This window comes from Bos taurus, chromosome 4, assembly GCF_002263795.3.
Source record: "Bos taurus isolate L1 Dominette 01449 registration number 42190680 breed Hereford chromosome 4, ARS-UCD2.0, whole genome shotgun sequence".
Lineage (NCBI taxonomy): Eukaryota > Metazoa > Chordata > Mammalia > Artiodactyla > Bovidae > Bos > Bos taurus.
This window is the reverse complement of record NC_037331.1, coordinates 107,338,122-107,358,930: the sequence shown is the minus strand read 5'-3', so window position 1 is coordinate 107,358,930 and position 20,809 is coordinate 107,338,122. Positions and strand designations below refer to the sequence as shown.

At 38.9% G+C, this 20,809-nt stretch overlaps 1 protein-coding gene across 1 annotated transcript; it reads right to left on the bottom strand.

The window, feature by feature from the left end:
- Nucleotides 1-11,439: 11,439 nt before the first annotated feature.
- Nucleotides 11,440-12,372, bottom strand: OR2A69 (olfactory receptor family 2 subfamily A member 69). The gene has a single exon (NM_001390510.1). It carries the CDS (start codon nt 12,370-12,372, stop codon nt 11,440-11,442), a length of 933 nt encoding a protein of 310 aa, NP_001377439.1.
- Nucleotides 12,373-20,809: the final 8,437 nt, after the last annotated feature.

The window sequence follows — 20,809 nt, the reverse complement described above, 5'->3', positions numbered from 1 at the left end:
TCCAACAGAGATTGGAGTTATGGGCAAATAAGAAAGCTAGGATTTTAGGGGATGAGATTATAAAGAGAAAGTATATGTAGAAAAATATTCTAAAGATATCTGTGGAGGTTTTCATAGGCACTGCCTAAGTCCTAATATGAAAAAAATAAATGTGTCTTAAATCTAAAAGGAACAAGCCCTAAAAGGAACAAAGTGAACTTCAACAAGTTTAATTGTCATTAGGGAGAAAAAACAAAGCTTTGCTTCATTAATCTTAATATATAATAAAATAATCTATAGCCTTTATGATTTATTATTCCAAATATTAAAAAGCAGGAAGACTTGATCAATAACCAAGAGATAAAAGAGCCAATAGAAGAGGTCTAAGATATACCACAGAAACTGAAGCCTCAAGACTTCAAAATAACTTAGATAAAAGAAAATGGGGTGGCGGGGGGAGATACACAAAATACAAAAACCAATATTTCAATGAAAAATTAGAATCTACAAAAATAATCAGATATTCCTTCCTCTGTCTCCCCTCTGGTGAATGAGGCTACATCTAAGAGGCTTGTGCAAGCTTCCTGATGGGAGGGACTGCAGATATTCCATCTTAAGGAACAAATAATAATATGTGAAATTAAGAAAACAGCATGTGGATTTAATAGCAGACTTGATCCAGTCTAGTGCAAGATCAATGAATTCAAAGGAAGATCAACAGGAAACACTCAAATAAAAACATTAAAAGAAAAAAAGGAGATAAAATGGAGTAGCATATGGAAGACCTATGGGAGTGTGATTTTTAGAAGCTAACCATCCTGAAGAAAATTGCCAAATAAAATGGGACAGAAGTGGCAAAAACGGTGGAGAAGGAAGACCTTGAGGTCACCTCCTCCCACAGTAACAAAAAATTATTAAGTATTTATAGAGCAAGTATTAATGTAAAAGCTCAGAAGACTAACAGAGATCTTCTATAAGTAAAGATGTAAAGAAGGAACCACAGTGAGATAGGCAGAAGGGGTAGTGACATGATAGAGTCAAGACTTAGCTCCTCAGGTAGGTGACCCACAAATAGGAGGATAAGTACAATTTCAGAGTTTCTCCTTGAAAAGCAAGGGGTCTAAGCCAGACTTCAAGCTGCTCCTCAGCCTGGGATTCCTGTACCAGGAAGAAGAGCTCCAGAACATTTGGCTTTGAAGGCCAGCAGTGCTGAATTTTGGGAGAGCCATAGGGCTGTGGGGTTAAAAAAAAAAAAAAAAGACTCCACTCTTAAAAAGCAAACATGAAATCTCACCACAGCTCTATGGCTCAGAGCAAAAGCAGTCATTTAAATGGAACCTGGGTGAGACACACCTCCAATCTTGCGAAGCCTTCTAGAGAGGTATGAGGCAAATAGAACTGACTTTGGGGACATAGACACTATAAACAGCCATTGTGGGGAGCTCATTCTTATATGAGGATGCTGGTGCTGGCAAGCACCATTTTGGAATCATCCCTCTAGCTTTTAGTCCAGGGAACTGGCTCCACTGCCTGCCAGTAGCACCAGTCCTTAGATGCTCAGGGCCAAGCAGCAAGCCAGGCACCAACACTGGGCCACTCATGAACAAGCTGACTGCCTCAGGACCCTCTGAACACACAGTCTTACCCCCCAGAGGACCCAGGACCTGATCCCACATCCCAGAAAGCTGCAACTAGCCCTGGGAACCACCTCATCCACCAGTGTGCAGGCATCACGCCCAGGATCCCCTGGGCCACAGTCTTACACACCACAGGCCAATGGAAGCTCTGTAACACATGTGACCCTACGGCCAGCTATGACCCTATGGCCCCTGGCTCCACCCAGCAGCAGGGTGACACTAGATTTGGGATCCCTGGTTCCACAGCTACCCATGGAAACTGAATAGACATTTTCTAAAGATGTGTGAATGACCAATAGGCAAGTGTAAGGATGCTCAACACTGCTAATTATTAGAGAAATGCAAATCAAAACCACTGAGGTATTACCTCATACCAGTCAGAAAGGTCTTCATCAAAAATCTACAAATAATAAATGATGGAGAGAGTATGGGGAAAAGGAACCCTCCTACACTGTTGGTGAGAACATAAATTGCTGTGGCCACTTTGGAGAACAGTATGGAGTTCCCTCAAAAAACTAAAAATAGAACTACCATGTGATCCAGCAATTCGCCTCCTGGGTGTGTATCTGGAAAAAATGAAAACACTAATTTGAAAAGAAACATTCACCCCAATATTCATAGCAGCACTATTTACAATAGCCAAAATAAAAAAGCAACTTAAGTACCCAAACAAATGAATACGAAGATATGGTAAGTACATGTAATGGAATCTTACTCAGCCATAAAAAAGAATAAAAGTCTGTCATTTTCAGCATTATGGATAGAACTAGAGACTACTACACTTAGTGAAATAGGTTAGACAGAAAAAGACACATACTGTATGTTATCAATTACATGTGGAATATAAAAAATAATACAAACAAATATATATGCAGAACAAAAACTCACTGATATAGAAAACAAACTAGTGGTTACCAAGTCGAAAGCAAAGAGAGGAGGGGAAAATTATGAATAAGGGATTAAGAGATGACAAATTACTATATATAAAATAGATAAGCAACAGGGATATATTGTATAGCAGAGTATTCTGCTATAGCAGCCATTATCATAACGATTTTTAATGAAATATAATCTGTAAAAATAGTGAATCATTATGCTATACATCTGAAACTAATTAATATTATAAACCTACTATACTTCAGTAAAAAAAGAAAAAACTAGAAGAAAATATATGCAGTACTCTGATGTTGATCTTACTGATTTTTTGAATGTTGCTTCAGGCAAAGGAAGAAAAAGCAAAAATAAACACATGGGAATACATCAAAAGAAAAATCATTTGCACAACAAAGGAAACTACCATCAAAACGAAAAGGCCACATACTGAACAAAATATTTTCATGTGATCTATCTAATAATGAATTAATATTCAAAATATACACAAAACTGGTACATCTCAATCTTAAAAAAAAAACAAAACTACAACCTCATTAAAAAATGGGCAGAGTCTGAATAGACTTTTTTTTCCATAGAAGACATACAGATGGTCAACAGGCACTTGAAAAGGTGCTTAACATCACTCGACAGAGAAATGCAAATCAAAACCACGAAGAGATATTGCTTCACACCCGTTAGACAGTGATTATCAAAAACACAAGAGATAACAAGTGTTGGTGAGGACGTGGAGGAAAGGGAACACTTGTTCACTGTTGGTGGGAATGTAAACTGGTATAGCCCCTGTGGAACACAATGGGGAAACTTCTCAAAAAATTGAAAACAGAATTACCATACAATCCAGCAATTCCAACTCTGGGTATTTATCCAAAGAAAACAGAAACACGAGTTAGAAAAGATATATGCACCCCTATGTTCATTGCAGTATTATTTATAATAGCCAAGATATCCAAGTAACTTAAGTGCCCAACAATAGATGGATGGATAAAGAGTATGCAGTGTATATACATGATAGAATTCTACTCAGCCATAAATCTTGCCATTTTCAACAACATGGATGAACCTAGAGCTATTATGCTAAGTGAAATAAGTCATAAAGAGACAGATAAATATTGTATATTTTCACTAAATAACAAAATAAATGAACTAACACAACAAAACAGAAACGGGGACATAGATACAGAGAACAAATACATCATGGCCAGAGGGAAGAGAGGTAGAGAGGAGGAAAAAAAAAAAGGAGAGGGAGGGAGATAAAGACACACAAACTTCCAGTTGCAAAATAAGTGAGTCACAGTATGAAATATACAGCATGGGAAATACAGACAATAACTATATAATATCTTTGAATAGAGATAAATACAAGCTAGATTTATCATGGATCATTTGGAGATGTACAGAAATATCAAATTGCTGTGTTGTGTAGCAAAAGTTAGCAGTGTTATAGGTCAATTATACTTCAGACACAATCAGACTCATAGAGAAGAAATCAGGCTTGTTATCATCAGATAAGGGGGCAGTGGGAACTGGGAGAACTGGATCAAGGCAGTCAGAATTACAAAATGCTTACTATAAGATAAATTAGAACTAGCGATATAAGGTACAATATAATAAATATAATTAACACTTGTGCTCGTGTGTGCTCAGTCATATCTGACTCTCTGAGACCCCAAGAACTGTAGCCTGCCAGGCTCCTCTATCCATGGAATTTTCCAGGCAAGAATACTGGAGCAGGTTAGTTATTTCCTTCTCCAGGGGTTCTTCCCAACCCAGGGATTAAACCTGCATCTCCTACATTTGCAGGAAGATTCTTTACTGCTCAGCCACCAGGGAACCCCATAATTAACACTACTATGCATTATATTGTATTCTTTGCAGCCAACGATGGAGAAGCTCTATACATCCAGCAAAAACAAGACCAGGAGCTGACTGTGGCTCAGACCATGAACTCCTTATTGCCAAATTCAGACTTAAATTGAAGAAAGTAGGGAAAACCACTAAACCATTCAGGTATGACCTAAATCAAATCCCTTAGGATTATACAGTGGAAGTGAGAAATAGATTTAAGGGCCTAGATCTGATACATAAAGTGCCTGATGAACTATGGAATGAGGTTCGTGACATTATACAGGAGACAGAGATCAAGACCATCCCTATGGAAAAGAAATGCAAAAAAGCAAAATGGCTGTCTGAGGAGGCATTACAAATAGCTGTGAAAAGAAGAGAAGTGAAAAGCAAAGAAGAAAAGGAAAAATATAAACATCTGAATGCAGAGTTCCAAAGAATAGCAAGAAGAGATAAGAAAGCCTTCCTCAGCGATCAATGCAAAGACATAGAGGAAAACAACAGAATGGGAAAGACTAGAGATCTCTTTGAGAAAATCAGAGATACGAAAGGAACATTTCATGCAAAGATGGGCTCGATAAAGGACAGAAATGGTATGGACCTAACAGAAGCAGAAGATACTAAGAAGAGGTGGCAAGAATACACAGAAGAACTGTACAAAAAAGATCTTCATGACCCAGATAATCACGATGGTGTGATCACTGACCCAGAGCCAGACATCCTGGAATCTGAAGTCAAGTGGGCCTTAGAAAGCATCACTACGAACAAAGCTAGTGGAGGTGATGGAATTCCAGTTGAGCTATTCCAAATCCTGAAAGATAATGCTGTGAAAGTGCTGCACTCAATATGCCAGCAAATTTAGAAAACTCAGCAGTGGCCACAGGACTGGAAAAGGTCAGTTTTCATTCCAATCCCAAAGAAAGGCAATGCCAAAGAATGCTCAAACTACCGCACAATTGCACTCATCTCACACGCTAGTAAAGTAATGCTCAAAATTCTCCAAGCCAGGCTTCAACAGTATGTGAACCGTGAACTTCCAGATGTTCAAGCTGGTTTTAGAAAAGGCAGAGGAACCAGAGATCAAATTGCCAACATCTGCTAGATCATCGAAAAAGCAAGAGAGTTCCAGAAAAACATCTATTTCTGCTTTATCGACTATGCCAAAGCCTTTGACTGTGTGGATCACAATAAACTGTGGAAAATTCTGAAAGAGATGAGAATACCAGACCACCTGATCTGCCTCTTGAGAAATCTGTATGCAGGTCAGGAAGCAACAGTTAGAACTGGACATGGAACAACAGACTGGTTCCACATAGGAAAAGGAGTACATCAAAGCTGTATATTGTCACCCTGTTTATTTAACTTTTATGCAGAGTACATCATGAAAAACGCTGGACTGGAAGAAACACAAGCTGGAATCAAGATTGCCGGGAAAAATATCAATAACCTCAGATATGCAGATGACACCACCCTTGTGGCAGAAAGTGAAGAGGAACTCAAAAGCCTCTTGATGAAGGTGAAAGTGGAGATTGAAAAAGTTGGCTTAAAGCTCAACATTCAGAAAACAAAGATCATGGCATCCGGTCCCATCACTTCATGGGAAATGGATGGGGAAACAGTGGAAACAGTGTCAGACTTTATTTTCCTGGGCTCCAAAATCACTGCAGATGGTGACTGCAGCCATGAAATTAAAAGACACTTACTCCTTGGAAGGAAAGTTATGACCAACCTAGACAGCATATTCAAAAGCAGAGACATTCCTTTGCCAACAAAGGTTCGTCTAGTCAAGGCTATGGTTTTTCCTGTGGTCATGTATGGATGTGAGAGCTGGACTGTGAAGAAGGCTGAGCACCAAAGAATTGATGCTTTTGAACTGTGGTGTTGGAGAAGACTCTTGAGAGTCCCTTGGATTGCAAGGAGATCCAAACAGTCCATTCTAAAGGAGATCAGCCCTGGGATTTCTTTGGAAGGAATGATACTAAAGCTGAAACTCCAGTACTTTGGCCACCTCATGTGAAGAGTTGACTCATTGGAAAAGACTCTGATGCTGGGAGGGATTGGGGGCAAGAGGAGAAGGGGACGACAGAGGATGAGATGGCTGGATGGCATCACTGACTCGATGGACATGAGTTTGGGTGAACTCCGGGAGTTGGTGATGGACAGGGAGGCCTGGCGTGCTGTGATTCATGGGGTCGCAAAGAGTCAGATATGACTAAGCGACTGATCTGATCTGATGTATTATATAGGAAATTTGTAAGGAGAGAAAATTCTAAGAGTTCTCATCACAAGGAATTTTTTCAACTTCTTTAATTTTTTATCTATATGAGATGATGTTTACCAAACTTACTGTGATAAAATTAATTTTTCTATAAGTCCAATCATTATGCTCTATCACTTATACAGTGCTCCATGTCAATTATATCTCAATAAAACTGGAAGAAAAAATAAAATTAAAAACCAAAATGGGAGAAAAGCAAATTTTGAGGGAATTACTTTGGAGTATTTCCCAACATGATAAAAACTTATGTTTCCATGAACACAGAAAGCTCAGCAAATTGGAGGCAAGAAAGGTGGAATTAAAGTGAGCTAAAATATATAGTCTTCTGAAAACCAAACAGAAACTATTTTCAAATCAGGGAAAATATTTATACATATTATCACCAGACAGCATTTCTTTCAGATGGAAAAACAAATTTTTTGTTTAGTGTTTCTTGCAATAAACTGGCAATAAACACTTACTTTTTTCCTTCTACACTGGATCCACCAGATTTAGTCCTATCTATTATTTCTTACTTGGATATATTTCTCAGTAACTATAGGCAAGTTCAGACTCTCAAAGATTTCCTCTAATTAACCATTCATCCACCCTTTTTCTGTTCCAGATATAGATCCAACTATTCATTTTGTCTAAGTTAATCATTATGTAAAAGCATCAGTCTACCAAGTTGCACTGCTTTAGTGTAGGAGAGTAACTTGTAAGCCTTGCTCCTCTGATTCAGTTCAGTTCAGTCGTTCAGTCGTGTCCGACTCTTTGCGACCCCATGGACTGCAGGACGCCAACTCCCGGAGCTTACTCAAACTCATGTCCATTAAGTCGGTGATGCCATCCAACTATCTCAGCCTCTGTCGTCCCCTTTTCCTCCTGCCTTTTATCTTTCCCAGTATCAGGGTCTTTTCAAATGAGTCAGTTCTTCACATCAGGTGGCCAAACTGTTGGAGTTTCAGCTTCAACATCAGTCCTTCCAATGAATATTCAGGACTGATTTCCTTTAGGATGGACTGGTTGGATCTCCTTGCAGTCCAAGGGACTCTCAAGAGCCTTCTCCAACACCACAGTTCAAAAGCATCAATTTTTCGGTGCTCAGCTTTCTTTATAGTCCAGCTCTCATATCCATACATGACTACTGGAAAAACCATAGCCTTGACTACATGGAACTGTGTTGGCAAAGTAATGTCTCCGCTTTTTAATATGCTGTCTAGGTTGGTCATAACATTTCTTCCAAGGAGCAAAGTGTCTTTTAATTTCATGGCTGCAGTCACCATCTGCAGTGATTTTGGAGCCCCCAAAAATAAAGTCAGCCACTGCTTCCACTGTTTCCCCATCTATTTGCCATAAAGTGATGGGACTGGATGTCATGATGTTAGTTTCCTGAATGTTGAGTTTTAAGCCAACTATTTCACTCTCCTCTTTCACTTTCATCAAGAGGCTCTTTAGTTTGTCTTCACTTTCTGCCATAAAGGCAGTATCATCTGCATATATGAGGTTATTGATATTTCTCCCAGCAACCTTGATTCCAGCTTGTACTTCATCCAGCCCAGGATTTCTCATGATGTTCTCTGCATATAAGTTAAATAAGCAGAGCAACAATATACAGCCTTGACGTGCTCCTTTCCTGATTTGGAACCAGTCTGTTGTTCTTGAAAAGCTATAGATGACATTGTACAGGAAGCAGTGATCAAGATCATCCCCAAGAAAAAGAAATGCAAAAAGGCAAAATGGTTGTCTGAGGAGGCCTTACAAATAGCTGAGAAAAGAAGAGAAGCTGAAGGCAAAGGAGAAAAGGAAAGATGTACCCATTTGAATGCAGAGCTCCAAAGAAAAGCAAGGAGATATGAAAGGCCTTCTTCAGTGATCAATGCAAAGTAATAGAGGAAAACAATAGAATGGGAAAGACTAGAGATGTCTTCAAGAAAATTAACGATACCAAGGAAACGTTTCATGCAAAGATGGGCATAATGAGGGACAGAAATGGCATGGACCTCTGATTACTGCTTTCAATATTCACTGTTAAGTCTTGCCTCAGGGTGAACCACAAGAGATTTAAAACAACTCCACTCCTCTTCCCTTCAAAATACAAAGGAAAACTCTGAACTGAAAATAAAAAACTCTTCAGCATTAAAAAAGAAATTGGTGAATGGCATTTAATTAGAATAAAAGAGTTCTGTGGTATTGGAGAAAACTCTTGTGAGTCCCTTGGACTGCAAGGAGATCCAACCAGTCCATCCTAAAGGAGATCAGTCCTGAGTGTTCATTGGAAGGACTGATGCTGAAGCTGAAACTCCAACATTTTGGCCACCTGATGTGAAGAGCAGACTCATTTGAAAAGACCCTGATGCTGGGAAAGATTGAAGGCTGGAGAACAAGGGGACGGCAGAGGATAAGATGGTTGGATGGCATCACCAACTCAATGGACATGAGTTTGAGTAAACTCTGGGAGTTGGTGATGGACAGGGGGCCTGGCATGCTGCAGTCCATGGGTCGCAAAGGGTCGGATATGACTGAGTGACTGAACTGAACTGAACTGAAAGACTTCTGCTCTGTTTAAAAAAAAAAAAAAAGGCTCTGGTAAGAATATGAAAAGATAAACAACACAAGGGCTGGGGAGAAAAATCTTTGCATATGTAGGAAAAAAGGAGTTGATTCTAAAAAATAAAGAAAGGACTTTTGCAACACAATAAGAAGGGGGCTCAGTCGGTAAAGAATCTGCCTGCAAAGCAGGAGACACAGGAGATGCAGTTTTGGTCCCTGGGTCTGGAAGACCCCCCGGAGGAGGAACTGGCAACTCACTCCAGTATTCTCGCCTGGAAAATCCCATGGACAAAGGAGCCTGGTGGGCTACGTCCATGGGGGTCGCAAAGAGTCAGACACGACTTAGCGACTAAGCACACACACACAAGGAAAACAAACAAGCCAGTTAAAAAATGGGCAAAAAACTCTGACAGACACCTATTCAAAGAAGATTCACAAATAGCAAAGAAGCATATGAAAAGACGGCCCACATCTATGTGATCAGAGAAATGAACATTAAAACAACAATGAAACATCAGTGTGCACCTTGTAGAATGGCTAAAATCCTGACCATTGACAACACCAAACACTGATTCAGATGTGGATCAACAGAAAGTTGCATATACTGCTGAGGGGAATTTATTTTCATTCATTGCAAAATGGTACAGCCACCTTGAAAAGACGGTTTGAAAACGTCTAAAAAAAAAAAATACTCTACTATATGAGCTACAAATGGCCCTACTATTTACCCAAAGGATTTGAAAACTTATGTCCACATAAAAGACATGAACAGTAATATTTAAAGCAGCTTTATTTATGATTGTCTAAACTTAGAAGCAATCCAGATGTCCTTCGGTTGGTAAAGGATAAACGGTGGTGCACGCAGACAAGAGAACAGTATTCGGCACTAAAAAGAAATGAACTAGCATGTAAAAAAAAAAAAAAAAAACTTAAATGCACACCACTGAGTGACAGAAGTCAATGTGAAAATACTATATACTATATGATCCCAACATTCTGAAAAGCCAAAACTATGGAGGCAATCAAGATATCAGTGGTTACCAGGGACTAGTAGTGAGAGAGGAAGAGGGGACTCTCAGGACAGTGAAATTACTCTTTATGAAAATATAATTGTGGATGCACATAATTATACACTCATCCAGTACACAGAATATACAACAGCACAAATGAATCCTCATGGAAGCTGTGAAAATTGGGTGATCATGTATCAGGACAGCTTTATGAATGATAACGAATGCACCACTCTGTAGGGGGATGTTTATAATGGGGAAGGTTATGTATGGAGAGAAGGGGGTATTGGGGGTATCTCTGTACCTTTCACACTTCCCTCGTGGCTCAGACAGTAAAATGTCTGCCTACAATGTGGGAGACCCGAGTTCAATCCCTGGGTTGGGAAGATCCCCTGGAGAAGGCAATGGCAACCCACTCCAGTACTTTTGTCTGGAAAATCACATGGACGGAGGAACCTGGTAGGCTATAGTCCATGGGGTTGCAAAGAGTCAGACAGGACTGAGCGACTTCACTTTCACTTTCTGTACCTTTCAATCAATTTTGCTTTGATTCTAAAATTACTTTAAGATAAAGTTTATTACATAAAAATGAGTAAAAGATGTAAAGAAATACCTCATCAAAAAAATATGCAGAAGAACTTGTAAAGAAACTCAACATCGAATGTCAACAGGAAATTTAATATTAACACAAGAATGAAATACCAGTGCAGATAGATCAGAACAGTGAAAATTCAAAATATCTCAGTATATCCATAAAAAGCTGGGTGCTTGCTATGTTTCTCGGTGGTCTCAACAAGGAATCCAAACTGCCATTCACATCAGTGCTCTGAGCCAGAGGCAAGATAACTAACAAACCCTCACGCTATTCCCTGAAAAGCTAAAGTGGTCTGCATGGTCCATTCTTCTCTTTCCCTCTTGAGGAAGGGCTGGGAGTGGGAATTTTCTCCTGATCCTGCTACCCTGGGACAGAGAAGAAAAGCAGTTATGGAAGGTCAAATGCGTAAGTTTGCCTAAAAGCTTCACTGCATATCTTCTTGACTTTGGGATAGTTTGGGGTGCTGCAAACTCCTGTGTGATGTCTGGTGTTCAATGAAGGCAATTAGATCTTTATTATGTAATCTTCATGGAGGAAGGGAGTTGGGGGTTTCTCTTGTGCCTTCTTGCTGATGTTACTTTGTAGAAGCTTCATCCTTAAGTCATGTATTTTGATGGGAAATTTTCTTGACTATTAGAAAAAAAATTCACTGCACCATAATTCTGACCTGTGTCACACTGATCTATTTTTCTGCAGTACTTTGTGGAAGGCAGCCTTCACTTGAGCATTCCGTACACTGTAGACAAGGGGATTCAGTAATGGGTTGAAGAAGGTGTAAAACAGGAAAAGGATTTTCTTCTGTTCCTCTTGGTGGCTACTGTCAGGGGCCAAGTACACCATCATGGCTATGCTAAAGTAGAACCCAACCACACAGAGGTGGGAGGAACAGGTGGAGAAGGCTTTCTTGCGGCCCTCCTTTGACTGGTTCTTCAGGATTGCCCAGAGGATACTCACGTAGGAGACCAGCATCAGGGAAAGGGGCCCAACTAAAATAAACACACCATCAGCAAAGAGGAACATTTCATTGATCCAGATGTCACCACACGTCACTTTGAGGACAGAGCTAATTTCGCAGAAAAAGTGGTTCACCTTCTGGGGCCCACAGAAGGGCAGCCGTAGAAACAGACTTACTTGGACTATGGCCAGGGAAAATCCACATACCCAGCAAGCGATGGCCAGGAACGTGCACACCCTCCAGTTCATGATGACCGTGTACTGCAGGGGGTGGCAGATCGCCACAAACCTGTCATAGGACATCACCACCAAAGTCAAGCACTCTACAGAAGCAAAGGCCAAATAGGAAACCATCTGCATGGTGCATGAGAAATAGGAGATGGTTTTCTTGTGTTTCACTAAGTTTTCCAACATATTGGGCAAATGGCTGGAAGCATAGGCTACGTCAGTGATGGCCAGATGAGACAGGAAGTAGTACATGGGGGTGTGCAGTCTGGGTTCAAGCGAGATGAGTCCCAAGATCATCCCATTTGCCAGCAGGTTGAAGGTATATAGCAGGATGAAGATAACGAAGAGGAGCAATTCCATGTCTTCACTGAGCTGGAAGCCCAGCAGGATGAATTCTGCGATCCATGATTGGTTGCCTTTCATTCCCAAAGGCAGTCTCTAAGGGACTGAAGTGTGATGGGAAGGTCAGAGCTGGACAGCAAGGAAAATCAGAGTTACTTATGGGAAGTAAATTCAAAAGAAGTTTGTGTGCTTGTCCCTACTTCAGTGAGAGTTCTCTAAAATGTTTCTCAGCATGTTTGTTTTTCTTACTTTATTGTGAAGTTATAAAAATTTAGGATAAGTATCAGAAATATAAACAATATTAATATATACCCTTTACCAATTTTTTCATGTTTGCTTTATCATTTTTCTCTCTTGTTAATATTCTCTGAACCATATAATAATTAAGTGTACCAGAAGGCCAGCTTATCTCCAAACTGTTTGATCTTCTTAAGAGCAAGAATCATGAGATGATAACATGATTCACTATTTTAGGTATAGCATTTCAGCCCCTCTGGTCCACGATTGAAGTCCAATGTCACATATAATATTTTACCACCTCTAATCTGAAAGTTAATCAGTTTTCTCTCCTTGACATTAATATTTTTAAAGAGTATGAGTTCTTATTTTGTATATCATCTCTCACTTGTGGTTTTCCATGGATTTCCCATGTTTTATTTATAAATTTACTTATAAATTTTTGGCAGGAAAAAATGTAACTCATTAATCTTAAAACTTTTCATGAATATTCAAATAATGTTAAGTAATCCCAATATAGGTGATGCTGCTGTGTATTACTTGGTTAAGGTGGTATCTCCAAGTTCATTCCATTATACTCTTAAAGAGATGGGAATACCAGACCACCTGACCTGCCTCCTGAGAAATCTTTATGCAGGTCAGGAAGCAATAGTTAGAACTGGACGTGGAACAACAGACTGGTTCCAAATAGGAAAAGAAGTACATCAAGGCTGTATATTATCACCCTGCTTATTTAACTTATATGCAGAGTACATCATGAGAAATGCTGGGCTGGATGAAGCACAAGCTGGAATCAAGATTGTTGGGAGAAATATCAATAACCTCAAATATGCAGATGATACCACCCTTATGGCAGAAAGCAAAGAACTTAAGAACCTCTTGATGAAAGTGAAAGAGGAGAGTGAAAAAGTTGGCTTAAAACTCAATATTCAGAAAACTAAGATCACGGCATCCAGTCCCACCACTTCATGGCAAATAGATGGGGAAACAGTGGAAACAGTGACAGATTTTATTTTTGGGCCTCCAAAATCACTGCAGATGATGACTGCAGCCATGAAATTAAAAGATTCTTGCTCCTTGGAAGAAAAGTTATGACTAACCTAGACAGCATATTAAAAAGCAGAGACATTACTTTGCCAACAAAGGTCCGTCTAGTCAAAGCTATGGTTTTTCCAGTAGTCATGTCTGGATGTGAGAGTTGGACTATAAAAAAAGCTGAGAGCCAAAGAATTGATGCTTTTGAACTGTGGTGTTGGAGAAGACTCTTGAGAGTCCCTTGGATTGCAAGGAGATCCAGCCAGTCTGTCCTAAAGGAAATCAGTCCTGAATGCTGAAGCTGAAACTCCAATACTTTGGCCACCTGATGCGATGAGCTGACTCATTTGAAAAGACCCTGATGCTGGGAAAGATTGAGGGCAGAAGGAGAAGGGGATGACAGAGGATGAGATGGTTGGATGGCATCACCGACTCGATGGACATGGCTTTGGGTGGACTCTGGGAGTTGGTGATGGACAGGGAGGCCTGGAGTGCTGCATGCGGTCCATGGGGTCACAAAGAGTTGGACATGACTGAGTGACTGAACTGAACTGAATTCATAATTTTAAGTACTTTGTTCCTTCTGGCTTAAATTATTCTGTGCTTATCTTGTAGATTTTTTACTTCAGCTTTGAATCAAGTTATTTCACTAAAAACATTTAGTTTCTCCATAACTGAAAAAGACACATGTACCCCAATGTTCCCCACAGCACTATTTACAATAGCTAGGACATGAAAACAACCTAGATGCCCTTTAACAGATGTATGGATAAAGAAGCTGTGGCACATATATATACAATGGAATGCTATCAGTCATAAGAAGGAATTTATTGGAATCAGTTCTAATGAGGTGGATGAACTTAAGAGTCTATTATAGAGAGTGAAGCAATTCAGAAAGAGAAAAACAAATATTGTATATTAATGCATATATGCAGAATCTAGAAAAATGGTACTCATGAAGTTATTTTCAGGACAGCAAGAGATACAGACATAAAGAACAGATTTGTGGACATAGTAGGGGGAAGGAGAGGGCAGGACAGTTTGAGAGAGTAGCATTGAGACATATACATTACCGTATATAAAATTTGCTGTATGATGCAGGGAGCACAAATCCGGTTCTCTGTGACAACTTAGATGCGTGAGATGAAAGTTCAAGAGGGAAGAGACATATGTATACCTATGGCTGATTCATGTTGATATATGGCAGAAACCAAGACAATATTGTAAGCTAATTATCCTCTGACTAAAACTTTTAAAAAAGGGGAAAAAAATAAAGTACATCTATATGGGTAAAACAGAAATTTGGTTTCTTATTGAAGAATCATGTTTTTAAATCAGTATCTGGATTTATTGGATATTGTTATTAATATTTTTATCAGGATTGTTGCCAAATTTCTAATATTCTTGTTCAACAGAAACCATATACAATTTGGGAGAGTACCTAAGTTGTTAACTGAATAATGAATTCTCAGCTTCACTTGTCTAATCCTAACACATGTTTACTGACTTCTTTTGGAGAACATCACTAATTTAACACTACTGTTGAAGAAAATGATATAAATATTATAAGAAAGTTTACTTTTTAGGCAAAAGTATATTTAGAATTAAAATTATTTACACTTTTTGGTTTTCTTTGTATTTAGATAATGATAGGCTCTTAGAAATTTTAGAATTACAAATTAAAATTTCAATGGTCTGATTCATTCTGTGAACAAATTAGCATTTATCTCATAGGAAATTTTGACATCAAGTTTTCCTAAGTCTTAGTAAAACATGACATTCCATAAAATGATACATGTATGAAACCTATGGCCAAAAGTGATCATTTCTAATAACTTATACATATAGTTTTCCATTATTCACTGTATCTATGTTTTTAAAAATATAATTAAATTATATAAACAGTTTTATTTCTCTCATTTAAATCATGCCAGGTATGTTTTCCATATCAAAATGTTTCAACGCAATATACTTTAAATATTTGCATGCTATTTTATTGCATACAAATATTTTACTTGATTTAACACATTACCTTCTAACCAGGTTATATGTAATGTAATGCCATAGATTCAATTTTATACATATTTTTTGCATATATATTTTATTATTTTCTTATTGCATATTCCTAGACATGGAAGTTCTCAGATTTCTATCATCTTTCTACCTATATCCATCACCATGATCATCATTTATAAAAAGCAAACAAGTCAAAAAAATCAAAACATATCAGCCCTAAAAGAAACCATTCAGTGGGAAAAGATCCTAATTTAACAATTAGAACTGTAACCTCCAGTTCACCTTTCCTGTGAAGTTGTTCTGCTTCAACTTTTCTACTTTTATCATGTTGATTCTCACATTTTAATACAATTTAGCCAAACCTGATATAAAATACATTTCCTGAGGTTCATTCTACAGGCATTTTCTCCTTAAGACATCTTTTTCCATATATGGTTTTAATTAACCCTAAGATATGAATTTCTCACTTTGCTTCTAATCTATAGTTTCTTCTTAATTTCACTTTGGGGCTCAAAGAGGTATTCCTGTTTCCTAGATGAATGACAAGAAGGAATGACTTGTTATTTAAAGACCTACACCATCCATTATACAGAGATGTCTTTACCAACATAGTTATTACAGGTTAAACAATATTATTATTTAATTAACATCATAATTTTCAATTACAAAATGTTGCAAACTATGATGTGACTTTTATCACTCATGGCCAAAGCCTGGTTTCTAAAAAAACTAACATATTCCTCGATAATATGAGAAAAATATCTAAAGATAGATGATATATATAGTTTTAATTCCTATGCTTGGACTTTATATCATGGAAGGAATTAGTAATTAAGATATTCTGGAAATTATTATATATCCTTGTGAAGAATATCAGGTTTAGTTATCCTCAGATGAGGACAACCATCCCTGAAGAGAAATTCTGGAAGCAAATCATGGTAAGCTAAATTGGTACAGGTACCAGCTTCCTTGCTACAAAAGGAAAAATAACAGGATCTTTATCAAATGGCTAGAGGGCTTCTCCCAGCCACTTACTAACACCTCCCTACTGAGCAGAAAGGAAAGGAGCTCCAGTGTTCTCCCTTCCCCGGCAGGAGGACATGTCTAGGATGTAGAAGTAACAGATGGTTCTCAGCCAAGGAAGAAATGAAAGACAGTGAAGGACAAGTCACATAACACCTCTGGCTTCATCACATGTAAGGGAGGCAAACGCTCTAGATGACCTTATGTCCCTTATAGTTCGATGCTACGATTCAGGGACACTGAGTTTCACCAGCTTCTGCCCACACGTGGGACACCAGGGAGGGGCTCTGACTAGGAGTAAGAAACCTATGTTTAGACAGCATGGGTATCAGATGTGACTCTGAGACCCCAGCACAGAGCAAGAAAGGGGGCTTCAAGAGGGTGTTTTTTCCTTTTTCCTAACCCTGATGATTCTGCCAGCCTTCTCTCCTGCTCTTCTTAAACCATTAATCAATGTCTAAGTAAGGATTTATATAACTGGGAGCTGCTACTATTTCTGGTATTTTTCTCAGTTTGGGCTGGAATGTAGAGGAAAACTCACAGAGATGGGGAATGGCTGGAGCTGAGTCACCTGCTCCCTGGAGTGAGTGCAGGGGATGGTTGAGTCCCAGAAACCTTTTCTGTCCAGATGGAGAAGAACTCAGGGTGCTCAGGAGCCTCTAGAAGTGAGAGTTTTAGAGTCTGATCACTTAAAACCAGCCCATTCCCCAGAGGCATTCCTGACGAGTCCAGGGAACAAATTACTAAGCGTCTTCTCACCATTCTTTCTTCCCTACAGACTAGAGCAAAACCTACCCCTCTCCTCTTGGCTCTTCAGCTTGCTGTCAGTGTGCATGTGTGTATGTATGAGTGATGAGTGTATGAGTGTATGAGTGTGTGTGTGTGTGTGTGTGTGCACGCGTGCCTGCTTATGCTGAGAAGTAAGAACTATGTTAGAATTGCAGGTTGTCCTTCATCAAGAGGATGTTGATATAGGAATTTAATAGATCTCAGCCATACATTATGAACCATGTCCCACAGTACAATCCCCAAGGATATGCATGTATTGTGTACTTTTTCTTGAAATTGCTCCTCTCCATCCTGTTTTTGGAAAGTTTCACGATGTAATAAATGTTACCCCCATGGAGCTTGTTGCCAACCCCTCCAAGGACTGTATTTTCCTTCGGGAGTGCAGTTTTGCTGAAAAGTGTTAATATGAAAGTTTCTATTAATTCCCATTGCAAATACTACTTTTTAGTTGGAAAAAATGGAGATTGAATCCACTCCCTCAGTGCTTTCCTGACTTCTTTTGGTTTCAAGCTACTCCCCAAGTATTTGTCCACTTTCTAAAACATTTCCCCTAAATACATATCCTATATTTAGAGAATCCATTGTAATCTCTCTGCTTTAAACATTTAGATGTTAAACTTGGATGATGGATGGCTTTGTCAGATCTAGAGAAAGCATGCAATCATAATACCTAAGATCCCTTCAAATTCATGAGTATTCGGGTTAATTTGGCTCTTACGGCTATAAATCATACTAAATTTCCCTAGTCTTCTCTCCCAGATGAAAATGCCCTATTTTCTCACTCTTTAAATCTCCCACCTATTCTCTCACTCACAGTTTCAGCAGCTGAATGATAGTAGCTGAGAACATAAAAGAAACCACATGACAATGTTCACAATCTCAACCGTCACATTCACACTTGGTTGCTGTTCAGTCGCTAAGTCATGTCCAACTCTCTGTGACACCATGGACTGAAGCGCCGACTTCCCTGTCCTTCACTATTTCTCAGTTTGTTCAAACTCATGTGCTTTGAGTCAGTGATACCATTCAATGATCTCGTCCGCTGCCACCCACTTATCCTTTTGCCTTCAAATTTTCCCAGCATCAGGGTCTTTTCCAATTAGCTGACTCTTCACATCAGGTGGCCAAAGCACTGGAGCTTTCACAGTTACTAAATCTATGCATTTATCCCAACTTCTCTGCTATTATTATTGAGTCACTAGTTTGTGCTTAACAAAGGCCAGCCTTTCACTTACGTGAGGAATCCCATGCAATTGGTTATCATCAAGAAGATAAGAGATAACAAGCGCTAGAGAGGATGTGGGGGGCAGGGAGGAAACTTTGTATGCTCTTGATGGGAATGAAATTTGGTTCAACCATTATGAAAACCATATGGAGTTTCCTTAAGGAATTAAAAATAGAACTATGATATGATCCAGCAATTCCTTTTCTGGTTATAATCCCAAAGGAGATGAAAACAGGATTTCAAAAAGACACATGCACCCCCATGTTTACTGCAGCATTATTCTCCATAGCCAAGACAGGGAGACAACATAAGTGCTCATCAGTGGATATATGGATAAAGAAGATGTCATATATATATATATATATATATATATATATATATATATATATATATATCAGATCAGATTAGATCAGTCGCTCAGTCATGTCCGACTCTTTGCGACCCCATGAATCGCAGCACACCAGGCCTCCCTGTCCATCACCAACTCCCGGAGTTCACCCAGACTCACGTCCATCGAGTCAGTGATGCCATCCAGCCATCTCATCCTCTGTCGTCCCCTCCTCCTCCTGCCCCCAATCCCTCCCAGCATCAGAGTCTTTTCCAATGAGTCAACACTTCGCATGAGGTGGCCAAAGTACTGGAGTTTCAGCTTTAGCATCATTCCTTCCAAAGAAATCCCAGGGCTGATCTCCTTCAGAATGGACTGGTTGGATCTCCTTGCAGTCCAAGGGACTCTCAAGAGTCTTCTCCAACACCACAGTTCAAAAGCATCAATTCTTTGGTGCTCAGCCTTCTTCACAGTCCAGCTCTCACATCCATACATGACCACAGGAAAAACCATAGCCTTGACTAGACGAACCTTTGTTGGCAAAGGAATGTCTCTGCTTTTGAATATGCTATCTAGGTTGGTCATAACTTTCCTTCCAAGGAGTAAGTGTCTTTTAATTTCATGGCTGCAGTCACCATCTGTAGTGATTTTGGAGCCTAGAAAAATAAAGTCTGACACTGTTTCCACTGTTTCCCCATCTATTTCCCATGAAGTGGTGGGACTGGATGCCATTATCTTCGTTTTCTGAACGTTGAGCTTTAAGCCAACTTTTTCACTCTCCACTTTCACTTTCATCAAGAGGCTTTTGAGTTCCTCTTCACGTTCTGCCATAAGGGTGGTGTCATCTGCATATCTGAGGTTATTGGTATTTCTCCCGGCAATCTTGATTCCAGCTTGTGTTTCCTCCAGCCCAGCGTTTCTCATGATGCACTCTGCATAGAAGTATTATTCAGCCACGAGAAAGGAGGACATTCTGCCACGTGCAACAGCATGGGTGGACCGCGAGCACGCTACGCTAAGATAAACCAGACCAAGAAAGACAAGGATGGTATCACTGATAAGAGGAATCTCGACAGGATAGACTTCATAAAAAGAGAGTAAAATGGGGGTTACCGGGGGATTTGGGCAAGAGGATAGGATCAATGTTGCTTAGGGTACAAATTTAACAGTGAGGAGTAAATCAGCCCTAGAGACCTAATGGACAGTATAGTTAATACAGACAACAACAATGTATTATAATCAAACTTGGTAAGCTACTAGAATTTAATTACTCCAACCACTATAAAAAAAGGATAATTATGTATTGTGAAAGAAGTGCTAATTATTGTTACAATGACAATCACATTACAACATATAAATGTAATAAATGAACATTGTACACCTTAAATTTACAAAATGTTCTATGCCAAGTGCATTTCAATTTAAAATATAATGATTATTGTTCGGCAGAAACCAGCACACTGTAAAGCAATTATCCTCCAATTAAACAAATAAATACGATGAAAGGCAAATTATTTTAGAAAAGTATAGTAAGTAATACAACCTCAAACAAAGAAGCTCATGAAAATAAATCACTAATCAGAGTTGGGAGAGCTTTTAATCTCATTTACTCCACCCTTTATTTAAAAAGCTTCTGTTTCAGTCCCTACTGCATGTATAATATTATGCAAAGTAATATCATGGGTGATAAACCTTTAGAAACAGTGTTTCTATTTTTGAAATTAATAATCCAGCTAGGGAATATTTTCTAGATATTATTATAATAACATTTTACACTAAAAATAAATTCTTGATATTTGCATTTTCTCTCCTCAGGATGCTTAGTAATTTCTTTTTTTTTTTTTTTTTTTGACTTACAAACCAAA

Coding starts and splice junctions, on each gene's coding strand:
- OR2A69 (NM_001390510.1), bottom strand. CDS start 12,372: ATGAAAGGCAACCAATCATGGATCGCAGAATTCATCCTGCTGGGCTTC.